General features: G+C 47.5%; 1 protein-coding gene across 4 annotated transcripts in view; it reads left to right on the forward strand.

Moving 5' to 3' along the window:
- HEG1 (heart development protein with EGF like domains 1) overlaps positions 1–24,597 on the forward strand; it is an 82,124-nt gene that overhangs the window by 29,780 nt on the left and 27,747 nt on the right. For 2 of the 4 annotated variants that reach the window (XM_032630125.1, XM_032630126.1), the window contains exons 4-12: positions 2,972–3,325; positions 4,455–4,802; positions 8,300–8,575; positions 9,211–10,569; positions 12,604–12,720; positions 13,350–13,469; positions 17,729–17,832; positions 20,578–20,636; positions 20,884–21,044. In XM_032630125.1, coding sequence (XP_032486016.1) covers positions 2,972–3,325; positions 4,455–4,802; positions 8,300–8,575; positions 9,211–10,569; positions 12,604–12,720; positions 13,350–13,469; positions 17,729–17,832; positions 20,578–20,636; positions 20,884–21,044 — 2,898 coding nt within the window. Of the gene's footprint in view, positions 1–2,971; positions 3,326–4,454; positions 4,803–8,299; positions 8,615–9,210; positions 10,570–12,603; positions 12,721–13,349; positions 13,470–17,728; positions 17,833–20,577; positions 20,637–20,883; positions 21,045–24,597 lie in introns of all 4 variants that reach the window. The other 2 variants (XM_032630124.1, XM_032630127.1) reach the window with 2 other exon arrangements.

The following is a 24,597-nucleotide window of genomic DNA, read 5'->3' on the forward strand; positions in this document are numbered from 1 at the left end:
CTTTCCCAAATATCAGCCGCTCCTGCCAGATTTTTGGCAAGTTCTGGATAGCAGCCAAGCCAAGGGTGAGCACTGTGATGCATGCCTGAGGCTCCAGTACGCTGTGTTGTGATGGGAAAGTGACCCATATAGTTTTCTCAGAGGAGCAGGCGTTCCTTTCACCTCCTATTATAAAGATCAGGGAATTTAGGTTTTTTCTGCTCCCAAATGGATGGGCTTCCCATTTTTGAATGGCTGCTTCAAGGGTAGAAAATGAGCAAGGAAAGGCAATTATTAAATAATCGATAGTGCTGGTCTGCTGATTAGAAACATGGTACGTTTCACCCTAGATGTATTTAGCGGGCACCCATTTAACATAAGTGGTGACTGTAGGTTAGTTTGACCTAGCATTTTCTCCTCTTATTAAGAAGCACCAGCTCTACAGAAGTATGCACACTGCTTCATAGCTTTACTGTGAGGATGGAACAAGATTATAGATATAAAGTACTTACTTAGCACAATATATGGAGGTGTACATGAAGTAGTGGCACATCGTAATTGGTTAGTAAAAGGCAGAGCTTTTAATACTGATGATAATGAGATGGTGAAGCAGTGTTCCACAGAGCCCTCAGGGTCAGGGAAACCCTAGCCATTTTCCTTTTGTGACTTCCAGCAGTTGTAACTTTTACAGTTGTATTTCTGAGGCCATTGCTTTGCTGGATAGGTATTTATGCTGAGTCCAATAAAACCTCACTGTGCATTGAATTCATGAAATAATGCAATTTACTGGGAATAAAAGTGTTTTGAAAGAGCACTCAGCAATCTGATGAGGCTGTAATTGGTGGATATAGATGGTGGCTCTAATGAAGTTAGGCCTGAGAAGCTAAGTGGGCGAGTGAGGATTTGGGGCATGTCTGTGTTGTGCTTTCCTTTTTTTATACTGAACATTTTTTGTTTGTTTGTTTGTTTGTTTGGAGCAGAGAAAGGTTTATTGCAGGGTCAGGCAAGGAGAATGGGTGGCTTGTGCTCAAAAACCCCAGGTCCATTTGTTCTTTTTGCGGTACGTGGGCCTGTCACTGTTGTAGCCTCTCCCGTTGCAGAGCACAGGCTCCGGGCGCGCAGGCTCAGCGGCCATGGCTCACGGGCCGAGCCGCTCCACGGCATGTGGGATCTTCCCGGACCGGGGCACGAACCCGCGTCCCCTGCATCGGCAGGTGGACTCTCAACCACTGCGCCACCAGGGAAGCCCCTCTCATGTTTTAATTACTAGTTTTATGGATTGCCTGCATCTTCCTTGTCTCCACGAAGGTCCAGTGACCAGTCCTGTGGCCTATGTTCTAGGTATACCTGGTTTTATGGTTTTGTACAAAAGTGAAAGGAACCTTTCTGTTTCCTGTGCTCTCCCTATATGTATATATTTGATATTTATTTGTGCTTTGGTCATGACTGCACATTGGACTCATCTTCAGGGACCCGTTTATAATGAGAACTTCCTTTTTTCCTTTACTGAGTCATAATTAACAATTTGAAGCCTTTCATTATATAGGTATAGAGAGTACTTTTTTAAAATTTTGGCTTAAAAAGAAAAAAAGCACTCTTCCTTCTTACCTTTGGATCTTGCCCACTCAGCAAGCTTTCCTTCAGTTTATTCCTGTTTGGAATGAAGATTTCAATGTGCCCTTCTGGAGGTCACTTCTCAGGGTGTCCTTTGGAAAGTTCTTTGTGGAAGGGAGCCACCAGCAAGCCACAGTACTTCTGCAGAGCACACTGCGCATTTTGACCAGTGGTGTATAATTCAGTTCTTGAGGTTCTTGACGATTGATCCAGTGTCTGCCATCCATTTCATCAGAAAAGCTGTTCTCAACCTGAAGTCCTTGACCTCCTGGAGTAGTATGTGAGCTCGAGAGCTGGTCTCCCAAGCCTAATGACCTAACTATAGTAATGGAGCCTGTTGCTTTTGGATGGAATTAAATCAAATCGGTGGGGTAACAATCAGTATCTCCTGCTGATTAGAAGCTCTGGTACTTAATAAATGCAGCTCGGTTAATAGTCTTTCAAAACATAAGGTTTACTATGGCCATGAGGTGGGGAATAATAAAGAACACTTGATGGTGGCAAGGCTGGGAATTACTATTCTAGGCCAGCATTGTTCTGACTGTGGTCTGCAGAGCCCTAGGCCTCCTAAGTGGTGACTGGGCCCCCTGCAAGGCACCCACTTTGATTCATTTTTATGTATGGGTTTGTTTTTTTATTTATTTTATTTATTTATGTTTGGCTGCATTGGGTCTTCTTGCTGTGGGCTTTCTCTAGTTGCAACGAGTGGGGGCTACTCTTTGTTGCAGTGCGCAGGCTTCTCATTGCGGTGGCTTCTCTTGTTGCGGAGCACGGGCTCTAGGCATGCAGGCTTCAGTAGTCATGGCATGCGGGCTCAGTAGTTGTGGCTCGCAGGCTCTAGAGCGCAGGCTCAGTAGTTGTGGCACATGGGCTTAGTTGCTCTGCAGCATGTGGGATCTTCCTGGACCAGGGCTCGAACCCGTGTCCCCTGCACTGGCAGGCGGATTCTCAACCACTGTGCCACCAGGGGAGCCCATATGTGTGGGTTTTAATCTATAATAGCATTTGAACAAAAGGGTTACACTGCTGAAACAAAAGAAAACAAATCCTGCACCTTGTTACAATGGTCTGTCCTGTGTAAGTAATAAAGTGGGATTCAAGAGCAGAAGTTTTTAGCTTCCTCTATAAAGACAAATGAAAATCATGTCTAGAGGCTTTCTCCTGTCTTCCTCTTAGCTTGATCTGAAGCTTTTATTGTGCTCGGTGAAGGACCTCATGCTTCTCCACTCAGCTCTGTGAGGAGAGGGCAGATGAGTGTGTTATGTGTGTTTATCTATTAGATCCACCTTATCTACAGTCATCTACCGAAATGTAATTAAAATCATTTGTATCCAGATACACCCCAACTAATCCTGAAGCATATTTTCTTCCATTTTAGCTTCTGCAAGTACGGAGGATTTAAACAACTCTACTGCTGTCCACAGCCCCTCGGTCAGTGGGACAAAGAGTGTCCATGTTGCTACCGTGTTCCCCGACGGTGTCCTAAAGATGCTCCAGTCTTTAGCCATCAGTCCAGGACCTCTAAATGAGACAGAGCGTTTCCCTGAGGACTCTGAAATGACCACAACTTCAGGATCAGTCCATTCTTCACACTCTGAGGCAGGGTGGAGAAGAAACAGTGGAGTAATCAGGAGCCCAGGGGATGGGGAACTCACTAAGCCATCCACAGAAAATGGAGTTGGCCTTACGTCCTCCAAGGTCTCATGGGAATTTTGGCAAAATGATTCCCCAAGTAAGTCTTTGATCTTTATTTAATTTATTGTGGACATTTTAAAATTGTTGCATTTTCTCAAGGAATCACTTTAAGACCATTTGCAACCTTTAAGAAAAAACAAACCACTGTGTTCTTGGATAACATCATCTCCTTTATCTGGTATACCACATTATCTCATTTTGATTTTCATCCTCATGACAATGTTGTGAAATTAGTCAAATAGGCGTCATTCCTCCTGCGTTCTTGTAGATGAGGAAACTGAGGCTCAGAGGGTTTAAGTAGTGAGTGCGTGGTCTTTAGCTCACTCGCCACAGAGTTGAGACCCCCGCCTTGAGGTCTCACTGCTGGTGCATCTTGTCACTCTGCGGCATCATCTTCAAACTGAGAGCTGGCCCGCTCTTTAAAGCTAGCTTCAGTTATCTTCTGTACAGATCATCTTTACAAAGAAAATGTGCAGATATAAACATACTCCCTAAATTCATGGCTTTAGTGTACCCCCTATAGTTGATTTTTTGTTTGCTATACTTCAAAATTAGAATAATCTTTTTAAAAAAAATAAATCTATTTAGTTATTTGGCTGCACTGGGTCTTAGTTGCAGCATGCGAGATCTTCGTTGTGGTGTGCGGGATCTTTTTAGTTGCGGCATGCGGGATCTAGTTCCCTGACCAGGGATGGAACCCAGGCCCCCTGCACTGGGAGCACGGAGTCTTAACTGCTGGACCACCAGGGAAGTCCCCAAAATTAGTTTTATTAATAATAGAACTGTCTTAGAGAAATGCTCTAAGCACAGTATTTGGGCACATTGTATTTGATGGACATAACAGCATACTCACTGGCTCATAACACCCCATGTTTTGGGGGAAAGAGAATAAAACACTCAGGCCTATAAGCTACTCTGCTTTGCACATACTGTTTAAAAGCTCCCGTCTTCACCAATTTTTATTTTTAGTATTGATCTCTTACTGACACTGAAGAGTTTTGAAATAATTATTTAGAACCTGAAAATACACGTCAGGTTACACATATAGTAAATACTATACAAGGTCCTTGCAAAGGGCACCTTCTCCTAGGGAAGACTCGCGTCTCGGCTGTGGAGGGATCTCTCTTGCATCCGTGTGATGGCCTTTTCTCTCTGACACCTTTCAGCCTCCAGAGGACACCAACTTGCCAGCAGCTCTGGTGCGGAGAGTGGCAGCTCCGTGTCTCAGACAGCGACTGTGTCTCGGTCAGTCCCGCCGGCGAGAGGTGGAGAGAGCACTGCTCGCTGGTTCTTGACCGACAGCGAGCCATTCGCAGATGCGACCGGAAGCTCCACTTCCCATCCTCAGGTTGTGAACGCTTCGGTTTTGACCCGGTTTTCAGCCTCTGCCCCACAGTCTCGAGGAAGTGACCCAGCGCCTGGTGAGAGGAGCTATTCCGAACCGGCCACCGAGTCCTTGTCTTCATCCTCCTCAGAAAGCCTGGGCTCCTCGGCACCACGCGGGGAGCGCTCCAGTGAGTCTCCGTTCACGGAACCGCACCCCGTGGACGGTGGAGGGGTGCCTGGGCTGCGATCTTCTGCCGCATTAATGAAATAGCTCCGTGGGCCCCTCATTATTCCCAGGCCATCCTTCTAGCTGATTGATACCGATATCCCTGTATATCCCCCAGTTTTTACGTTCCATCTCCAAGATGTTGCTGTTGCCACGTGCCCCTCCCACGCACAGCTCGGGGACTTCTCTGCCGTGTCCTTCCACCCCATATAGCGCCCCCTGCCCCCGCCGCCGCCATACCCCCGTGCCTGCCGCAATCACACAGCTTCTGGAAGGTGAAAGTATCAGCTTCTCGTGAGTGGTTGTTCACTCCAGGTCTGGGCTTTCATGGAGAGAAATTCTTTCACCGCCTTTTAAACAGCTTTATTGAGATATAATTCACATTCTATACAATTCACCCACTTAAAGTGTACAGTTCAGTGGGTTTCAGTATATTCACTAAGTTGGGCAACCATCACAACTACGTAATGCCAGAACATTTTCATCACCCCAGAAAAGCTCTGAGCTCACCAGCAGTCTCTCCCCGTTCTCTGCTATTCCCGGCCTCTGACATCCACTAATTTACTTTTTGTCTCTATGGACTTGCCTCTTCTAGACATTTCTTATACGTGGAATCGTACAGTATGTGGCCTTTTGTATTTTTCACTTAGCATCACGTTTTCAAGGTTCATCCACATTGCAGCATGTCAGTGCTTCGTTCCTTTGTATAGCCAAATACTATTCCATCACATGGATGCACCACATTTTGATTATGCTTTTATCCATTATTGGATGGGTGGGTTATTCCCACCCTCTGGCTATTAGGAATAGTACTGTTGTGAACATTCAGGCACAAGTTTTTGTGTGCTCTTGGAATTGCCAGGTTATACGGTGGCTCTATTTCTGACCTTTGAGGAGCTGCCAACTGCTTTCCAGAGTGACTGCACCGTTTTAAATTCCCACCAGCAAGGTTACGAGGGTTCCAGTTTCTTAACACCTTTACCACCACTTGTTATTGTCCAGCTTTTTTGATTTTAGCCATCTTAGTGGGTGTGAAGTGGTGTCTCAAGTGGTGTTGGTTTGCAGTTTTCCCAGCTGACTAATGATGGTGAACATCTTTTCATGGGCTCATTGACCATTTGTATATCTTCTTTGGAAAAGTCTATTCAGATCTTTGGACGGCTTTCAAATTGGGTTATTTGTCTTTCTTTAATTGCACTGTAAGAGTTCTTTGTACATTCTGGATACTCGTTCTTTATCAGAGATATGATTTGCAGACATTTGCTCCCATTCCGTGGGTTGTCTTTTCACTTCCTTGATGTTGGCGTCTGCAGCACAAATTTTTTAATTTTGATGAAGTCCAATCTATCGATTGAGAAAACTTTTCCTTTTTTTTTTTTTTGCGGTACGCGGGCCTCTCACTGCCGTAGCCTCTCCCGTCGCGGAGCACAGGCTCCGGACGCACAGGCCCAGCGGCCATGGCTCACGGGCCCAGCCGCTCCGCGGCACGTGGGATCCTCCCGGACTAGGGCACGAACCCGCGCGTCCCCTGCATCAGCAAGCGGACTCTCAACCACTGCGCCACCAGGGAAGCCCGAAAACTTTTCCTTTGATGATCCTTTTTAATAATGTTTTTGGAAAATATTTTAAAACAATTCTCAACAGCCTTATCAATGTAAATTGTATGCTGACTAAAGCAAAAATGCAGTAACTTATCATTTAAGCTTATAATAGATTTAAATTCTTACCTCTCCACCACTCATAATAGCAGCTCTTTTGCCCCCTATGAGTACCCTAATTGATGAGGAAAATTAACATTTATCACTACTGATGTGACGTGGAAAAGCATAGGCTGTATCGTAAAGAATACCACATGTATGGGTGGAAGCTCTTTGTGCTCTTTTATGTCTGTGAATGGAAAACACACACTGTGTCTCCTAAACACAAGGAATCCTTTCCGCCCTACCCCTGTGGCGCTCCGAATTTTTGCCATCCCAGACCAGGAGCTCATGTCCCATAGCCTTTCCCTCTTCTGTCTCTTCACTACCCTGCACTCTGCAGTGAGGGCGCAGTTGATTGGTGTGGAAAATGTGATCTCAGTGTGAGTGGACCTTGGGGTTCAGTTCTAAAGCACCAGATAAGGAAAAGCCTCATTCCTGAAGCCACCTCACTCAGGGTTAACAATGCTTTCTCCCTTTTCCTCTGAAGAGCCCACAGCTGACCGATTCTGCCATCCAGCTTTCAGAGTTCTTGGTTCGTTCCTTTTTCTGGGTTCAGATGCAGCCCCTCTGTTTCAGGGCATGACTTTCCCCTGTGTTAAGTCTGTCCGCCTGACAGGGTTGTTGGCCTAAGTCTTGTGTAACGGAGCCTCGACCATCATTGTCCGTCCCAGCCCTGTCCTCTTTGCCAGGGAGATTTTTCTCGGGTACACTCAACTCTCCAGCCTCTCCTGGTGGACTTTCTGTGGGTCTCTTAAGTCCTGCTGCCTCGGTCAGATCACATCTGTGACTGGGTCCTGGCTTTCTCAGTGCTGCCCCAGGTCACTGTGTGTCCCTGTCCCCATTCCTGTCTGTCAGTTAATGCAAACCTATCATGAAGAGAACCTACACTCAGCTTTGTATCCATTTTCCACCAAGGTTGGTCCATGGGGTGTCAAGGGCTAGACTGGTCTGGGAATAAGAATAAGAATCAGAACAGAGCCTGTTTGTCTCATTAGATCCAGATATGTACGCCAAGAAGAATTGGACCTCATTTCCATCATTTCTGAAAAGAAGGATTTATTTGATAATATAATCTAAGGTTCTTTAAGTTTATAGCATAAAACATATACCCAAGAAAGGAGGAAAAGGATACTTATTCATGTGTCACCTGTCCCTGTTCCATCCCTACCAAGAAAATAAAACATATACATTAAAAAAAACAAACAAACAAAAAAAACCCACCCGTAACCTCTGACCACAATGCCATTTCTCACTGATGTGCTAGGGTGAAGAGCTACACTATAGAATGACGGACAGTATAGAACAACAGGCCCTGTGTCGGTCGTGTATCGCTGGTCCTACCAGGAGGTAAAAACCTTCCAGGTGATACTGGCCTCCCTCCCAGACCTTGTCGGGTCTGAAGCCCCAGCAGGGTTGTTAGTCTTTTGCCCACTGTTCACCTCTCCCGCTGCCACCACCGATTTCCCTGACATAAACACTATTTATTATGTATCACTGAGCAGAAATACCGTATCAATCCTGTTCACTAACTGATAAACGTTCCCATAAATCCAAGCCACCTGAACAGCAACGCTGACCCCCCGCACTGCTTCCTGAGGTTTCAGTCACCGGTGCCTTTGCAGGAACAGCACACAGTTTGGGTTTTCACCGTGTCAGTTTCAAATAAAAACACTGAGAAAGCCTAGGGAAGCGTCTGGCTGGCACAGCCCAGCTCTACCCCACGGAGTGACCGGCCCTCCCCTTTTTGGCCCTCTCGCAGCCACCGAAGACAGTCCTGAGCTGGCCGTCAGTTCCGAAGTGGAGGAGGGGGCGCCCGGAGCCCGCGCTCACAGCCCGCACACCTGGGCTACTTTCACTGGAGTCGGAGAGCGCACGCTGCGATCTCTCAGCAACGGCAGCACGACTCCTGGGGATGTGGAGCGCTCAGCGGCGACGCCCAGAGACGCGGAGCGCCCCACTCAGCGGGGGAACGTGACGGCGACCTGGGATGCCCGCTCCGTCTCGGGTTCACTGGCAGCCTCGCGAGTGCTCGGAGGTGATGGGCAGGATCTCTTGCCGCGTTCCCTCAGCTCAGGTGTCAATTTGCTCGTGATCCTAGAGTGATCGAGTTCGCTGTCAACCCAGAAAGTGCCTTACCGGCTCCCTGTGAAGAGCACTTTCCGGGTTCCCCCACCTCCCCAACACTTGCCCCGGGCATTTGCGGTGCTGTCTGCCAGGATGCTTGCAATAAAGAAACCTGGCCATGTTGTGGCTTAGGCCAGTCTCCTGGGAAAGAAATATCTCATTGTACAGAATGGAAAGTTGGGAGGGTTTTCCTTTTTCCACTTAGGCATAACAATTGTTCTATTTGGGGTCTTAAGAGCTTTTCAGATACTAATTTGCTTTCATCAAAAAAGGCCTGTGGAAGGAATTTGGACCTGTTCCCTATTCTTCGGCCCCTGGCCCCGCTTCTCTTTCATGACCATTTCCCCTGCTGCCGCTGTGCTCCTCACAGGAGGGCAGGTCCGCTCACTGCAGACTCAGACCCTGCCTGCCTCCCCGTACTGCCTCTATCCAGAGAAAGCGTGTCAGCCCCCAGGCGTTCATGGGTGGGACACTGAAGGTCTGTCTCATAGTGCAGGTTCACAGATGTCTGTTTAGTTGACCTCACTTTGGTTTTTCCCTTTGCAGTCACTGGAATGAGCTACGATGCAGTGAGTGGCACATACCCTGAACACGGGACGTCCAGTGACTACACAGACCACACCTACGTTTCAGCTCCTTTCACCAAAGGGGAGCGGGCACTGCTGTCCATTGCAGACCACAGTTCATCCTTGGATGTAAGGGAGAGTTCCACCTCTTCCGTTAAGATCTCAAGCTCTTTGCATTCAGACTCTTCTTCCTCCTCTCAGGCTCAGGCAGAGAGAAGCAACGTCTCCTCCCACGATGGGGAATACGCTCAGTCTTCCACTGAGGCACTAGTTCTGCGCACGGCCAGCCCTCCATCCCGCACACCCGCCGTTAGTATGCTGACCACTCTGGTTCTTCTCGACACCGATGCTGAATCCGTTGGCGATACATCATCGTCTTCTTCATCAGGGCCCCCCTTGCCCCAGCCCTCAGTGTCACAGTCCTACCGGTTGTTCTCGTCAACCTTGCCATCGACCAGGGCCTCCACTCACCCACTGCGGTCCGCCCCTGATGTGCCCACACCTTTGTCTTCCTCGCCACCACCCTCACTAGTATCCCTGACAGCATCTGCCCCTGTCTCGCCGTCTGTCTCACAGACAATCCTCCCACCTTCATCCTCTACCCTGGTCCTGCCCAAGGCAAGGGGCGCTCCTGTAACTTCAGCCTGGACGTCGATAATGGCATCATCCGTGGCAATGCTCCCCAGCAGTCAAACGGCAGGTCCTAAGAACCAGAGCAGCCCACACCTTGGGAAGCTCGTTACGGAATCAAAGCCACAGAGCCTGGAGACTCTGCCTGTGGAGGCCACGGAAACTGTAACAGTGAGGTCTCCTCTGGGGATCCCTTCGCCCCTGGCCTTAACGGAATCCTCCACTGAGCAAACCCTTCCAGCCACGAGCATCAGCTTAGCCCAGACGTCTCCAGCTTTGGTAGCTACCACTCTCCAGACCTCTCATCCCCATGTGCCCAGCCCCCAACCCCCGTCAAGCACAGCATCTCTGACGGGTGGTCCTACAACAGTACAGACAGTGGCCGGAAAACAGCTCCCACCAACCAGTCCTGAAATTCTAGTGGTACGCATCTCAACAGAAGGTGCTGTCACCACAGAAAGGAACCCAGTGAATAGAGATGCTGCCACCGGATCGATCGCCCTGACCAGTGTGCCCACATCAGCAAAAGAATGGACCACGGGGCTTACCCCTACAGAAGAGCACAGCCTGGCTTCACATTTCCTCAGAACATCTCCTTCCCCCCAAAGCACACCTGTTTCTACAGCTAAGGTGTTGACATCTACATCGACCACCCTCACTGCGCAGAGCAGCACGCAGTCGTCCACAGCACCGTCATCTCCAGCCTCAGGTAGGACACAGTCGCACAAGCACGCTGAGGCTGCACGGGGCTCGGGGTGGCTGGTATCCGCCATAGGACAGTGTCTGCTTTGTGATCTCAGATGCTTTCTGTTGGAGCACTTAAATCAGAAAGGAATGTCACGGTGACAGTCTTCTCACCCCTGAGTTTCAGAATTCTTCCCGGAGAAAGAGGAGCGGTTGCCGTTGGCCATGTGTGACATCAGTAGTGCCATTGTAACTTGTAATGCCCCGTAATTGGAAGAGCTTTTCAAGCATGGCTTTAACTCTAGCAAAGCCAGAGTGGGGTCGTGAAGCAGGATTGAAGGGTGGAAAACTGGAGTCAAGAAGCTTTAGGTGGCCTGAGACACAGAGCGAGCAGGTGCCTGCTCCCAGATCAGAGCCACGAGCCTCTGAGCTAGTCAGCCAGCCCCCCAGTCACCGGGGAGACTTCTCTTCATCCAGGGGAGCCCAGGCTCCTTTTTCTCCCTAAGATTATGATGTCAGTGGATAAACGTGGGTGGAGAGATGTGTTCAGTGAGAGGATGATGAGCTAACCTTTCCCATAGTGACTGTGTGACATTGCACCTGAGGTTATATATCTTTATATCCATGTAGAAGTTGCTGGGACAAGGGAAATAAAGCCATCCACATGATTCTTTATCACTTAAGGAAAGGTAGAAGGAAGTAGGATGATACCTCCTTTGATGTCAGGGTCAAAATTTGCTGGATATTTAGCTTGTCCAGACTCAGGAAAGGAAACCTGCTGTTGGTGAAGGGGTGAAATGGTAACTGAAGGGAGGAGGGAAGAAGGGAAGGGAGTTAGAAGCAGAGTTCCAACCAGGCAGCCATCATCCGGCTCGTGGCTGGAGGGCCGTGGACCCCACGCAGGCCCCGCAGAGCCCTGATGCATCAGTGCCCCCTTCGTGCCAGTGGTCTGAGCCTTGCTGGGAAATGGAAACTGGCTCCTTCTTCTGGCAAGTTTGGGATCCCTGCTTCAGGGCTCACAGGCTTCATTTCCAGATGCCAAATATATTCCAATACCAGGTAGAACATAATTCACAAGTGTCCCTTAAAGCCAATTATAGCCATTGCAGTGATAACTGTAGGTGAGTATTAGGACCATTGTTACTGGCTGTTGCTATGTCTTTTGTGACAGAGTCCATGGGTGCAGTGTTTGTACATACGGGTGCTATGCTCATGCAGGTGGTCTTGGGTAGATATGAAGTAGCAACGAGGAGCCGGGACGCCATCTTCAGGTTTAGCCCATTTGTCTCCAGGGTTATTCTGGAGTAAGCACTCTTGACTTCTGCCTTCTCTTTCTCATTCTACCACTGACTTTTCTCCTCGGAGATGATTTTTCTCCTTCTGTTATGAGTTTTGGCTTTTCTAAATGTGCGTCAGAAACCTTTACTAGGCAGCTATTGTATAACCACGACAAGGCCAGTTATACAGACGCAAGCAGAGAGTGTGGTCACTGCACCCGGGAGCTTGTGCATCGCCAGGGCCCGGATGAATGAGACGGGCTCACGGTCACACCGCGTGAAGAGAGGGTGCCGTAGTGCTCACCTGCAGGCATTGCGCTGAAGGATGGCACGTTGTGTGGAGGCCCGGTTACAGTGCGAGACCTTTAGGAAAGAGAACGCTTGGAGCAGGGAGGATGGTTGATCAGGCGTCATTTTCTCCTTAACGTGTGTTTTAAATTGGCATTGATTCAAGTAGAATTTGTTAAGTATCCCAAGGCAATGTAATCATCATTCCTGAGCCGAGGGACCTGTAAGCAGTATTTGGATTTGAACCAGCTCCTGCATTTAGGGATCCAACTGTCTAACACGTGTGTATGTACACAGCTAGTGCCAGCATCCGGTCCCAATACATCTCCTCTGCACCTCTGGGAACCCATTCTAGTGCACAGTGTGGCCTTTCAGGGCAAGTACACAGAAATAAGCAAGAATCAAATATTAGCTGGGAGAATTAAATATTTACCTAGCACTGCCCTCACCTTTCCTGTGTGATTAACTGCATTATATCTGAAATGTGTTTGCAGTTAACAGCTGTGCCGCTAACCCTTGTCTTCATGATGGGAAATGCGTCGTGGACCCCACCCGCCGTGGGTACCAGTGTGTGTGCTCACCTTCCTGGCAAGGAGATGACTGCAACGTGGGTAAGAGGAAAAGTCACCTGCAGTGGTCTACAATACAGTATCACACTGAGATAGGCAGTAAACTCCCTTTTCCTCCAAAACATAGGGGAGTAAGATTTTAAAATTCATACCCCGCTTACTTGAGAATTAGCATGCTTATGTCTTGTCTGCAGAGCAATGTCGGACAATAACACCGACGAGCCTCCGCGACCTGGCTCCCTTATGCGGGCTCCCTACATCCCTGCCCCGCTGGACCACCCACCACTCCCTGAAAACCCCTACACTTTCCTGCTCCTGACCTTCGCTGTGCTGGTGCCCCAGCCTAGAATCCCCCTACCCACATCTGCTGATTAAAATTCTTCCAGTCTTAGGCCAGATGTTATTTGAAATAGTCCTTAATTCTCCCTTCCATCAAAATCATTACTTTCTCTTTACTTTCAAATCCTGCCTTATATTTATAGTTAGTTGTACTCAAGGCTGCCCCCACCCTCAGTAGACTGGTAGCGCCTTGAGAACCGGGGTAGTGCCTACTCGCTTCCAGGCCCCATCATACCCAGTGCCACTTGGCCCTTAGAAGTGCCCCTTGTACTGGATTATGATGGTGCTGCCTGCTGCAGTTTCACTGTGACCTTGTGTTCCCTTCTCCGCAGATGTGAATGAGTGCCTCTCAAACCCCTGCCCACCCCTGGCCATGTGCAACAATACTCGGGGATCCTTCACCTGCAGATGCCCAGTGGGGTACCAGCTGGAAAAAGGGATATGCAATTTGGGTAAGAGAGTTTGTCTGTCTTGGAATTTTCTCTGCACCACGGTGTATTTTGCAAAATAACATTTATTGTTTTTCTCCCTAATCAAAATCAGTCTTTGCCCAAGGAATAACTTTAAGGCATATAGAAGGGAGTGGAAGACACTGCCTATTATTCCACCACTCAGAGATGTAGCACCTTATTTGCAGTCTTTTTTAGTGTGTATTATATTTTGATATAGTTGAAGTCATATGGTATTTGTACAAACTTTATACCTTAAACATTTTTCCATGTTATTAAAACTATTATACAAACTTTGTAATGACTGCATAAATATGCCATCATTTGTGCATAACACTATTTGCTTAACCATTCCACCCTATGGTTAGGGGGAAAAAGAATCAAAAGAATATTCTAACCAAAGAGTTAAAAAAAAAAATTTAGGGAGAGAAAAAAGAGAATAAAACCCTGATTATCCTACCACATTCACACATTCTTTTCATTTTTAAAAACGATCTTCGTGGGCTTCCCTGGTGGCGCAGTGGTTAGGAATCCACCTGCCAGTGCAGGGGACAGGGGTTCGAGCCCTGGGCCAGGAAGATCCCACAGGCCACGGAGCAACTAAGCCCGTGCGCCACAACTACTTAGCCCGCGCTCTAGAGCCCATGAGCCACAACTACTGAAGCCCGCGTGCCTAGAGCCCGTGCTCCGCAACAAGAGAAGCCACCGCAATGAGAAGCCTGCGCACGGCAACGAAGAGCCAACTCAGCCAAAAATAAATAAATTTTTAAAAAAAGATCTTCATGTTCTTGTCCACAGACAAGATACAGTTTTTACAAAGCTACTGCCATAATTGTACCATACAGTTTGTCACATTTTGATCCCGAATTTAATATTTTATGAAGCTGGTTGGTTTTAGATATAATCTCCATTTTACAGGTTAAAAAGCAAACAACCCAAATGAAAACTAAGGCCCTGACAAAGTACCAAATGGCCCGGCTTATACAACCGCTTGATGAGACGCCAGGTTTGCAGCCCACAGTCCTTCCATCACACAGTGCTGTGTTCATTCTGGGAGCTTTCTTGCACACAGGCTGTGTAATCTGAGTTAGAGCACCGAGGTCAATGAAGAACTTGAAGAAATTACAAGTGAGGAAGATAGAGTTATCTAAGCTGGAGAGGGAGCTGGTGGGTACAGTGACTCAACTTGGAATCAACTTATATTGCCCAGTGTCATACTCAACACAGAGAAAGTGCTCAGTAACTGTGTTTTTGAGAGAGCAAATGTCTGTGTCCTTTGAAAGTGTTGTTTGCATGACTTGCATTGCCCATAGGCTGAGGGGGATAATCAGAGTTTTTAAGAAGGTGGTGTCAAATGACAAAACTATAACAATTTGATAATGAGTTTGATGTCCTTTACTCAAGGGAAAGCAGTCCATGGACTGGGGAAGTACAGGGTCTCTCTCACAAGCAGTGGAAGGAACACTCTTCCTGAGCCACTTTGGGCAAGAGTGAGTTTTATAGCGCGTAGAAGCAGCAATGCGGACACAGGGCATGATTGGCTGGGGTTGCATATCTGACCTTTTTTAGAAATATCAAGGAACAAGGAAATAAGTATAGAGCCCAGAGTTGTCTTCGCTCTTGGCGATTGGCTGACTGATATGCTGCATTACTGGCCAAGGGGAGCGTTTACAGGAACTCTAAAGTTTGACTTGCTGACGTGGCACCCCTGGCAGGTGCAGCTCCATCTTGGGGCTAGAAATGTATTTCAGTAGTTGGTACCCTATTAAAATAATGGTAGAATTTAGAAAATTGTTTAAAATACAAGGATCAAGTCAAAGCGTTATTTTTAAGGAAGAAAAATCTGGGAATATAGACATCAGTCAAAGTCAAGAAGTCCTCGTATTCTAATAGATTATTTGCAGTTGGGTCACCTATTCCATTTAGCTACACCCTGTAAGAAATCAGCAAGTTTTCAGTTTAAGAATGGAGATGACGGAAATGATTTTATCTTGAAACAGTATGGAAAGTACACTTGCCAAGGACTCAAATGCCAGGCTTCCAGCTCCATGTCCAGCACCTACAGCACACTGACCCCTGAGCATCAATTTCCTCATCTGTAAAATCAGATTACCACCTGCTCTGCTTCCCACTCAGGGTTATTATGAAGATCAAATAAATAATATATTTGAGCTAGCTTGGAAAATGGTAGGGGTCTCCAGATGGGAGGTATCCTTTGACATTAGTCTTCTAATCTCTTGGACCAGAGCTGAAAGCAATGAAAATGATAAACTACTTTGAATATAAAGCAATAATTTTGGATCTTTAAAAAATCATTTAGATAACCTGTGTAGATCAACAGTTAAAAATCACCCTAAAGCCAGATGATGTAACTGCAGCGTGAAGATGGGAATGTGTCTGGGAGAGGGCGGGGCTGGGGGGACACTGCGGTGCCTTACTCGTATTCACACAGATGCAGAGGCCACATTTACTGTCCTGGTTCAGAAGAGATCTGTGTACCTGATGCTTACCATATGTATGTTTCTGCACAGAGACTGGGCACAGACCTAGACCTGTGAGATGGGAGGACGAAGGGGTGGGGTGACTGTTCTGGAAGCCTGTGTGTGGAGGGTCCCATAGGCACCATGCATCAGGAGGAGAGCCACTTATTGTGTTAACAATCATCTTTCCCTTTTCAAGTCATTTAGCTTCATTGTTCATAAACACCAGTGGAATATGCAAATTAGAGCACGCTGAAGCTCTTTCATTTAGCCAGGAATGTTTTCAAAGAGCTCCCTGCTTCTCAGAAAGAGGCCTAAGCAGCTGGCTTCACTGAACTGTAGAACAAGCAAAAAGATGTTAAATAAGGATTAAGGGCTTTAGACAGTAAGTATAAAATGTTAAATGTTTTCCCTGGCTCATCTGTGGGCCTTTCTCTTAATTCAACAGGCAAGCTTTCTATGAAAGAGCAGCTTCATGTGTTTCTGTGTTTGGGTTTATTTATATTTTTTTCTTGTCCAGAGGGAAAGATAAGAATTTAATCTAAAGGAAGATAAGAGCCAGATATAAAGCAGGCTGTCTGTCCTAATTTTTTTTTTTTGCGGTACGCTGCCCTCTCACTGTTGTGGCCTCTCCCGCTGCGGAGCGCAGGCTCCGGACGCGCAGGCTCAGCGGCCATGGCGCACGGGCCCAGCCGCTCCGCGGCACGTGGGATCTTCCCGGACCGGGGCACGGACCCGCGTCCCCTGCATCGGCAGGCGGACTCTCAACCACTGCGCCACCAGGGAAGCCCTGTCCTAATTTTTGATTGCCTGCCCATTTGTAAGTTCTGTCACCCTCAGGCCCAATCAGCACAAATTGATGTTAACTAGAATTTTATTTTATGAGTGAAATGGGCCTTGAAAATGGGGCTATTTTCTTTCATGTCTGAACCCAACAGTATCTTGAACATGGGTTGTTTTCATTGTATGGCTTGTAGTCATGGAGTCTGGCAGCCCCCTGAGTGGAGTCCTGCTACAGATGTTTGATACCTTTCTCTGTAGCCACTTGGTTGTCCTTAGACTATGAGATTCCTCACGGGGCAGGGGGTTTAGGGGGGAAAGAAGAACTTGGAAGACGGACACACGTGACGTTAAATGTTAATTTTGGCCCTTGGGAGCTGGGTGATCTTGGGAAGTAACCTGGCTTCTGGAAGCCTCTTTTATCAATGATAGAGCAGGCATTTCCTCTGAGCAAGAGGCATGGGGAATGGATGGAGGTGACTCTCATGAGAAGAGGAAACCAGAGCACGCCCTTGAAGTGGAGGGCTAACTTGGTAAAAGACCTAGAGAGAAAGAGCTTTCCTCCATCCAAAGCTTTATAGGGCCCCACGAGCATTTGTCTTTCCAACCTCACGTCTCCCTCCCCTCTTCCTGGAAGTGTGTTCTTTAGACCAGCTCATCTCTCTTCTCTCTTGCAGCTTCACTGAGCATCTAAGATGTGGGAGGCCACTGGAGAGACGAGGGAAGCTCACTCTCTCAGAGCCCTCACACATATGCAAAAGGCTCTTTGGAGCCTCTCACCCAAAGGTCTGCTCAGACTGAGTCTTCAGCTCAGCTCAGTAGGTGCTCCCATTGCTAGAGGAGCCCCGAAGAGGGAGGAGTGGTCTCCACCCTCCAGGAGAAAGAAATGCACAGAGAGCATCCTGGGAGGTGGAGGAAAGTTGGGTGCCTTGAGATTTACAGACACTCAGCCATGCGTAGGTGGACCTTGTGAAGTCTAACAGGTTATGTTTTCATTTTCAGTTAGAACCTTCGTGACAGAGTTTAAATTGAAGAAAATATTTCTTAATACCACCGTGGAAAAACATTCAGACCTCCGTGAAGTTGAAAATGAGATCACCAAAACGGTAGGTTTCCCAAAAGGCATCTTCCTGCTAGTCCTTTGTTTCTAGAACAGATTTTATTCAGAATCGGGAACATCCTGGGGATCAGCTGTATCTCCTGGGCTGTTCATTTCTGTTATATTTGGAAGGTGAACTTTAGGGTAAAATTAAAGGCCTTTCAGAAGTAGAAGGGAGGTGTTGAGAACCAGTGATGCCTGTAGAAGCATTTCTTCTAATGTGTCTTCCCATGCAGCCTTTATCGGTGCCTTGGCATTTCTTTTCCATGTTCAGACTCATAGTTACAGACATTTAGGTGACATGCACCAATAAGAGCTGTTGGTGAAGTGGAAAGACCCAGAAAATCCTACTGTCCCATCTGCTGTTGACATGCTGTGTGATTTTTCTGTCTGTGTTTTGGAACCTGGAGAGAATGATGCTTTTTTCTCAAGGGAATGCCAAAGGTGGAACAGTTAATCCTATTACCCAGGGTTGAGAATTCACTGAGTAGATTATCTAGGGGCCTTTGATTCTTCTTCTTTCCCTCCTTGCCTGTTTTTTGTCAGGAAAAAGACAAGAAAGAAAAAAAAGAAAAATGGAGAGGAAAGAAGAAGAGATAGAAATGAAGCTCAGATAGTAAATTTTGCCTCTCAGCTGCTACCGTAGTCTAAGATTCGGTGTTCAGAAAATTGAAATTTGCCATTAAAATAAGTTTTAGAGATTGATTTCTGATTTTAATTTTACTTGTTCTTTATGGGTAAGAGTATATTAGCCAAAACCTATAGGATTTTATGGGACCATGGGTTTTATTTGTGTAAAATGTAGATTCCAATTCCATTTCTGTATCTACTGAGCATCTACTCTGTGACGGGCACTTTACCAGGTGCGTCACTCCTATAAGAGGTATTGCCAACACTTTTACAGAGGGAAAAGTGGCAGGTTCTGGGAGTTAGTGACATTGCCTGAGTTTACACAGAGCAGGTGCAAAGTTAGAGACCACTCTCACTTCGGACAGCAATTGCGAGTTTGGGGGTCCCCAAGAAACACTCAGTTTTGATAGTGCACTAGAAGGACTCACAGATCTCACTGAAAGCTATTATACTTGTGGTTACGGTTTATTACAGTGAAAAGATCCAGGTTACAGTCAGCTAAGGGAAGAGATGCATGGGGCAGAGTCCAGGAGGGATTCAAATTCAGTGCTTCCAGTCGTCGTCTCCCCATGGGGTCATGGACAGGGTTAACTCCTCTCAGCAATGATGTGTACAGTATTCATAGAGTATCGCCAACCAGGGAGACTCACCTGAGCCTTGGTGTCTAGAGCCAAAACACAGATAGTCAACTGCCCATATGGCTGACCTCAGTCTCCAGCCCCTCTGGAGAGGTAACCCTTTGGGTTACCCTTTGTAACCCCAATCCCCACCATAAATCACACTGTTAGATTATCTGGAGCAGCGCAGGGTCTCCAGGTAAACAAAGGCAGGACATTCCAAAGGCTTAGAAACTACCTCCCAGGAGTCAAGGGCCAGACCTCTCTTTGAGTAAGGTCAAATTCTTTACTATATGACGGGGTTTTACGTCTACTAACCCTATACCTGGTGTTCTTGGCACTGCACCACAGCTGCCTCTTAGTTCGGTTGTAGGTCAATATTTCCTTCTAAGATAGTACAGAGGCTGAGAAACTTGTGCAGAGGTACAGTCCTTCCCATTACACGGTGCTCAGTGACTTATCTGATTTGCTAATTTTTACCCAGTATCAACATATAATTTATTAGTGATGTGACATCCCCACCCCCAAGATATAGTGAAGATTTGGCTATGACTAGAGAAGATTTAGGCTATGACTCAAGTAGTCTTTCCCAAGGTGCCGTTCTGTTCTGAAATGTGCTATTTCTGTTCTTTCCTGGGAAAAAAAATTTTAAGTAATAATAAATCATTACCTTGTGAATATAAAGTAATGTCATACAAAGCCAAAAAAAGGTTTGATAGCATCCTGTGTTTGAATCCATCTTGTGAAGGGTGAGATGTGTCTGACACACAGGCTTTGAAGACAGGTGGGTTGCATTGGTCAAGGTATTGAGACCCTCTGCTGCATAAAAGGAATCCCCAGCCCCTACTGTCGGTGGCGGGGGTGGGGGGGGCGGGGAGTGGAGAAGCAGGCATGGTACTTCATGCCCCACAGGGATTTTCTGCTCTTTCCGAGAGCACAAGGCAAACACAGGGAGAGTCGCTCTTAATTTGCTCTCAACAAAAGGGCTCTTGACCCATGTAATGTAATTTCCTATGGAGAGCCTTATTGAAGAGGACCTATCTGTGAGTTAGGTCAACTCATTGTAGATTATGAGGGGTCTGTGTCAGGCCTGCCAGACCTGGGGTAGCTGAAAGGAACCCAGCCTTTTCAGTGAGGCTTGTTCACTATGCAAAGTCCAAATAAACAGTTGCCTCTGAGGTTTTTGAAACCCTGGGTCTTAGAAGAGATCTGCTCCTTTGAAGATGTTTTGCATCCAAGGGTGCTGTTCTGAACATCATTTCCTGCCAAGATTTTCCCCACTGATTTACTATCTGCCTCTCTCCCTTTGTACTCATGGAACAACAGAATAAGAGCAGAAAGGCATTTAAGAAAGGAACAAAAAAGACACCACTCCTGCGTAAGGCTGCCTGCTGACAACTTGATGGCTGGAAAACGCCTATTTGATCCTGAAAATAGGAAATTCATTCTAGGTTTAAGGCTTTTGTCTGACTCACAGTTAACGATAAACCTGTTCTTCCTTTCAGTTAAATGTGTGTTTTTCAACATTACCTGGTTATACCCGATCCACAGCTCATGCTTCTAGGTAAGTAACAGGATTATATTCGTTTGTGAACCAGTCTATAGAAAGGGGAGGATGTTCTAACATGGGTGATGGCCGCAAAACTGGGCCTTGTTTTGATTGGGCCATAGGGTGATCCAGGGCCAAGGTCACTGGCACTTCATGCTCTCCCAGGCCATCACTGGAGAATGGGGAGGACACTCATTTTCCAAAAGCCCTGGGGCGCACATGTCATTTTAGGACAATTAAAACCTACATATTTTGCCTGTAGGGAGCCCAGTGCGGTGGTGATGTCACTGCAAACCACCTTTTCCCTGGCCTCCAACGTGACACTGTTCGACCTGGCCGATGGGATGCAGAAATGTGTCAACTCCTGCAGGGCCTCTGCTGAGATCTGCCAGCTCTTGGGTTCTCAGAGGCGGATCTTTAGAGGTAAGAGGCCCTCTGGGAGGACCCCACCCATTCAGTTAGGCACGGACCGAGGGTAGACGTGTAAGGCATTCAGGGCTCAGGTCCAAGAAACTTGTCACAGAACCAGCCTGAAATGGGCGTTAAGCACAAGGCCTTTGTGCATCTTTGTGTACACATGCACAGACACACACACATACATACGCGTGCACACACACACACAGAGTCCTGTACACCCAGCCTTGAAGGCCCCCAGTCCTTGGCATACTGTTTCTATTTCTTCTATCCAGCATTAGTATTGGAAGGGATGTAGGAGCTGATGTAATGGAGCAAAAACCACTCTTCTTTCCCTTGAAAGGTTCCTCCTCTCTCTGGGGAGATAGAAATTCACACACAGAATGTACATGCTTGTCAATGACTCCAGACCTTCACCTTGACATACCATTAGGTTAAAAAAAAAAGCATGTACAGAATCACCCGTCTTTCTGTGTATTTGTTTGCAAATTCTATTTGCACAGAAACAAGACTAGAAGATTAGAGGGCAGACTGCTCACCGTCCATGATTTCTCTTTTCTTGTTCTTTATCTGTTTTTGTTGAAAGCTTCTACAGTGCATCTGATGTGAGGCAGCTGAAGAAAGGGATTAGAAACAAGTTTGGAAGGCAGATTTGGGTCTTGGAGGGGAGGTTTCGCCTCTGGGATGGGAAAACTCTGCTGGAATCAAAAGTGCTTCCTCATGCAGGGGGGCTTGCCCCTGCTGTGTCTCATAAGTGGTCAGAGCTGGCTCTGGTTCGCTCATTTTACTACACAGAGTCGGAGGGAAGCTCCCCATCTGGTGCCCAGATGCTAGACTAAGTTGTAGGTAGCAGGTTTGGTGCTCTGCCTGCTGGAGATCCAGGACGTTCCCGATGAGCCAGAGCTTTGTAAGAGCAGGTCTGGAGAGCCCTCCTTATGGACTGTGCATTACAGACCTGGCAGTTAACCTTTTGCTCAGGGATAAATGCTAGAGCTTTGCCCATTTAAGGGCTATTCACTTGAAAAAAAAAGAGAGAGAGAGAGAGAGAGAGAGAGAGAGAGAGAGAGCTAAGCATTCTGGAGTTGAAGTTGCTATCATTCAGCTTCATTGGGGAATTGGTTAAAAAGTTCCTGCCCCATCACACGGTACTCTGCTTTGATTTTAGTTTCTTTCTCTTGCCAGTGATTTAAAGGTTCCAGTTTTTCCTCCCCAGAAAGTAGGAAGGGGACCTTGCAGTTCACTAAACACGTGTGGAATACATGCTACGTGGTCAGCATTATATTAGGTTACTTTTTTTGTCCTTAGTAAATGTATTTCATGTTTTGCAAATCAAGTGGCAAGATATTTGGATTTGTAAGGGCCCTGCCCACTCTCTGGCCCCCATTCTTCCAACTGCTCAGATGTAGCTTACAGGAAAGCTCCTTCCTGTCTTCCTTGCCAAGGTCCCTTTTTTTTTTTTTTGAAGACTTTTTTCTAGAGCAGAGTTAGGTTCACAGCAAAATTAAGAGGCAGGTACAGAGATTTCCCACAGACTTCCTGCCTCTACATGTACTGGTGCCCATTCTTTGCCTCTGCTTTCCAAGCCCCTGAGAACAAAGACGGCCATGCCTCTTGGCTGAAAACAGCCTCACCTCTCTGTTTTCCCTCCCAGGGCTTCTCCAGGTTTTGCCAGCACACTGCTTGGTCCCTCACTCACCTCTCTGAGTGCTAGAGAGGCGGGCTGGACAAGGGGGAGCTGTCAGCTTCTGACATCGGGCGTTCCCGACACGTGGGAGGCACCGGGCCACTCTGGCCGCTGCCCTTGCAAGCGCAGTTTCTTCCCCTTCAATTCACAAAACATCTACTTCCTCGCCTTTCAAAGAACTGTAGCTCTCATCTCTCCAGAGGTTTAGAGCCCTTGGAAATCCCCCAGGGAGCGTCCCAGCCTTAGATTCACATAAATTCTCATTGTCTGTTTGGCGGATGTTATGCGCAGGAAGGAGCATGGGAATTGTAGATGCAGAAAAATCACATCGGCAGGCTGAAAACGAAAACGGCATGATACGTGGTTCCGTTGGATGGACTGATAAAGGAATGTTCTTTAAGAATTTTGAGGATAGCAACCCCTCCATCGCAAAGGCGGGGCCAGCTTTCCCTGTCTTCAAGTGAATCTGCTTCTGTGCCGGGAAGAGTTGCTTCAGCAGGGCGAGCGGTATTTCCCAACAGGCGGGATTCGTGGGCAGAGTGGAGGGAAAACGTGACATTGGCTTCCAGAAAATATCTAATCAGGCCAGGCAACTCAGGCTGGCTGCTGCGCCAACTAGTACCAGCCTGGACGGCCTTCTGTGCTGGAGATATTTCTTTATATTAAGGCTTTAGATGAGAGATTGTGGCCGTTTAGTGCTCCTCTGTGCCAGCTTCACCGTGTTTGCCTGGTGAGATTTTCCATTTTTCATTTTTCTCCCTTAAATACAGACCTTTCACAATAAACAAAGGAAATTGTATCACACACACCAATAGGTTCTGATTTAGCATGCCAGCTTCCACTGATAAAGGCAGGAAATTCAGCTCTGAGAGCTGAAGTTGTGTCCTAAACTAACCTCCTGTGACCAAGCCACCCACTGGCCCCGAGCTCTCGAGACTCAGACAAGGAGGCAGATGCCGGGGTCCCCGTCACCAGAACCTGCCTGGGGTGGGGTGGGGGTATAGCTGTGCTGTGTTAAGAGCTGGCAGCTGGTTTCCTTAAGGTGGGAGAAGGGAGCCCACACCTCACTGCCCAGTGTACACGTGGCCCTTCCTCGGCTGTCTCCTCACGCTGGACTTGCTCACGCCCACCAAAAACAGCGGCGTAGGTCAGTCTCACCCTGTACATAGTGTAAATAAGTTACTGTCCACTATCCAAGTGATTTCATGTTTTTGTTCTATTGTCTGTATACCCCAATTACGTATGTTTTTTTGTTAGACCTACCTTAGATGGTAAAAAGCACCCTCGTTGTGTCCACTGTATACAACCTCAGAGAGGGCCTACTGTATACAACCCGAGAGAGGGTTCACTGTGTACAACCTCAGGGCCACATGCCCAACAATGAATGCTTTTGGATAACAATGAAAGAGTTCTTTGTCATCCATGAAATGAGCCTGGCCCACATGGCCAGGTGCTGACGACCCAGATCCAAGCAAGCCCCAGGCGGGCATCCGTATGGTGGGCAGGCGGACAGTGACAGAACACATACAGCCCGGCTTACCTTCCACACCTCTCCTCGGAATCAGTGTGCTAGGCAGCAGGCTACCCGCCACAGCAGGCGCTGCATCCCTTTAGGCCAGACAGACACAGAGCCGGGACACACCTCAGCCGAGACAGGCCTTCTTCCTAAGAGAGCGGGTCACACTTTCTGGGTTTGTGCCGATTCTCCCCTGCAGCCCTAGAGCGTGAAGGTGCAGAGGATCCCACCCGTCGAGGGTTGTGTTCGCAGGGGACGCTGGCGCTGGCGACGGCACCCCGCACCCCGTTTCTTCTGGGTTTGTTTTCTGCCCCGCGAACTTTTACTAACAGACCTGGGGGCCGACTCGGGGGAGGAGCGGC

Source organism: Phocoena sinus, chromosome 4 (genome assembly GCF_008692025.1).
Source record: "Phocoena sinus isolate mPhoSin1 chromosome 4, mPhoSin1.pri, whole genome shotgun sequence".
Classification (NCBI taxonomy): Eukaryota; Metazoa; Chordata; class Mammalia; order Artiodactyla; family Phocoenidae; genus Phocoena; species Phocoena sinus.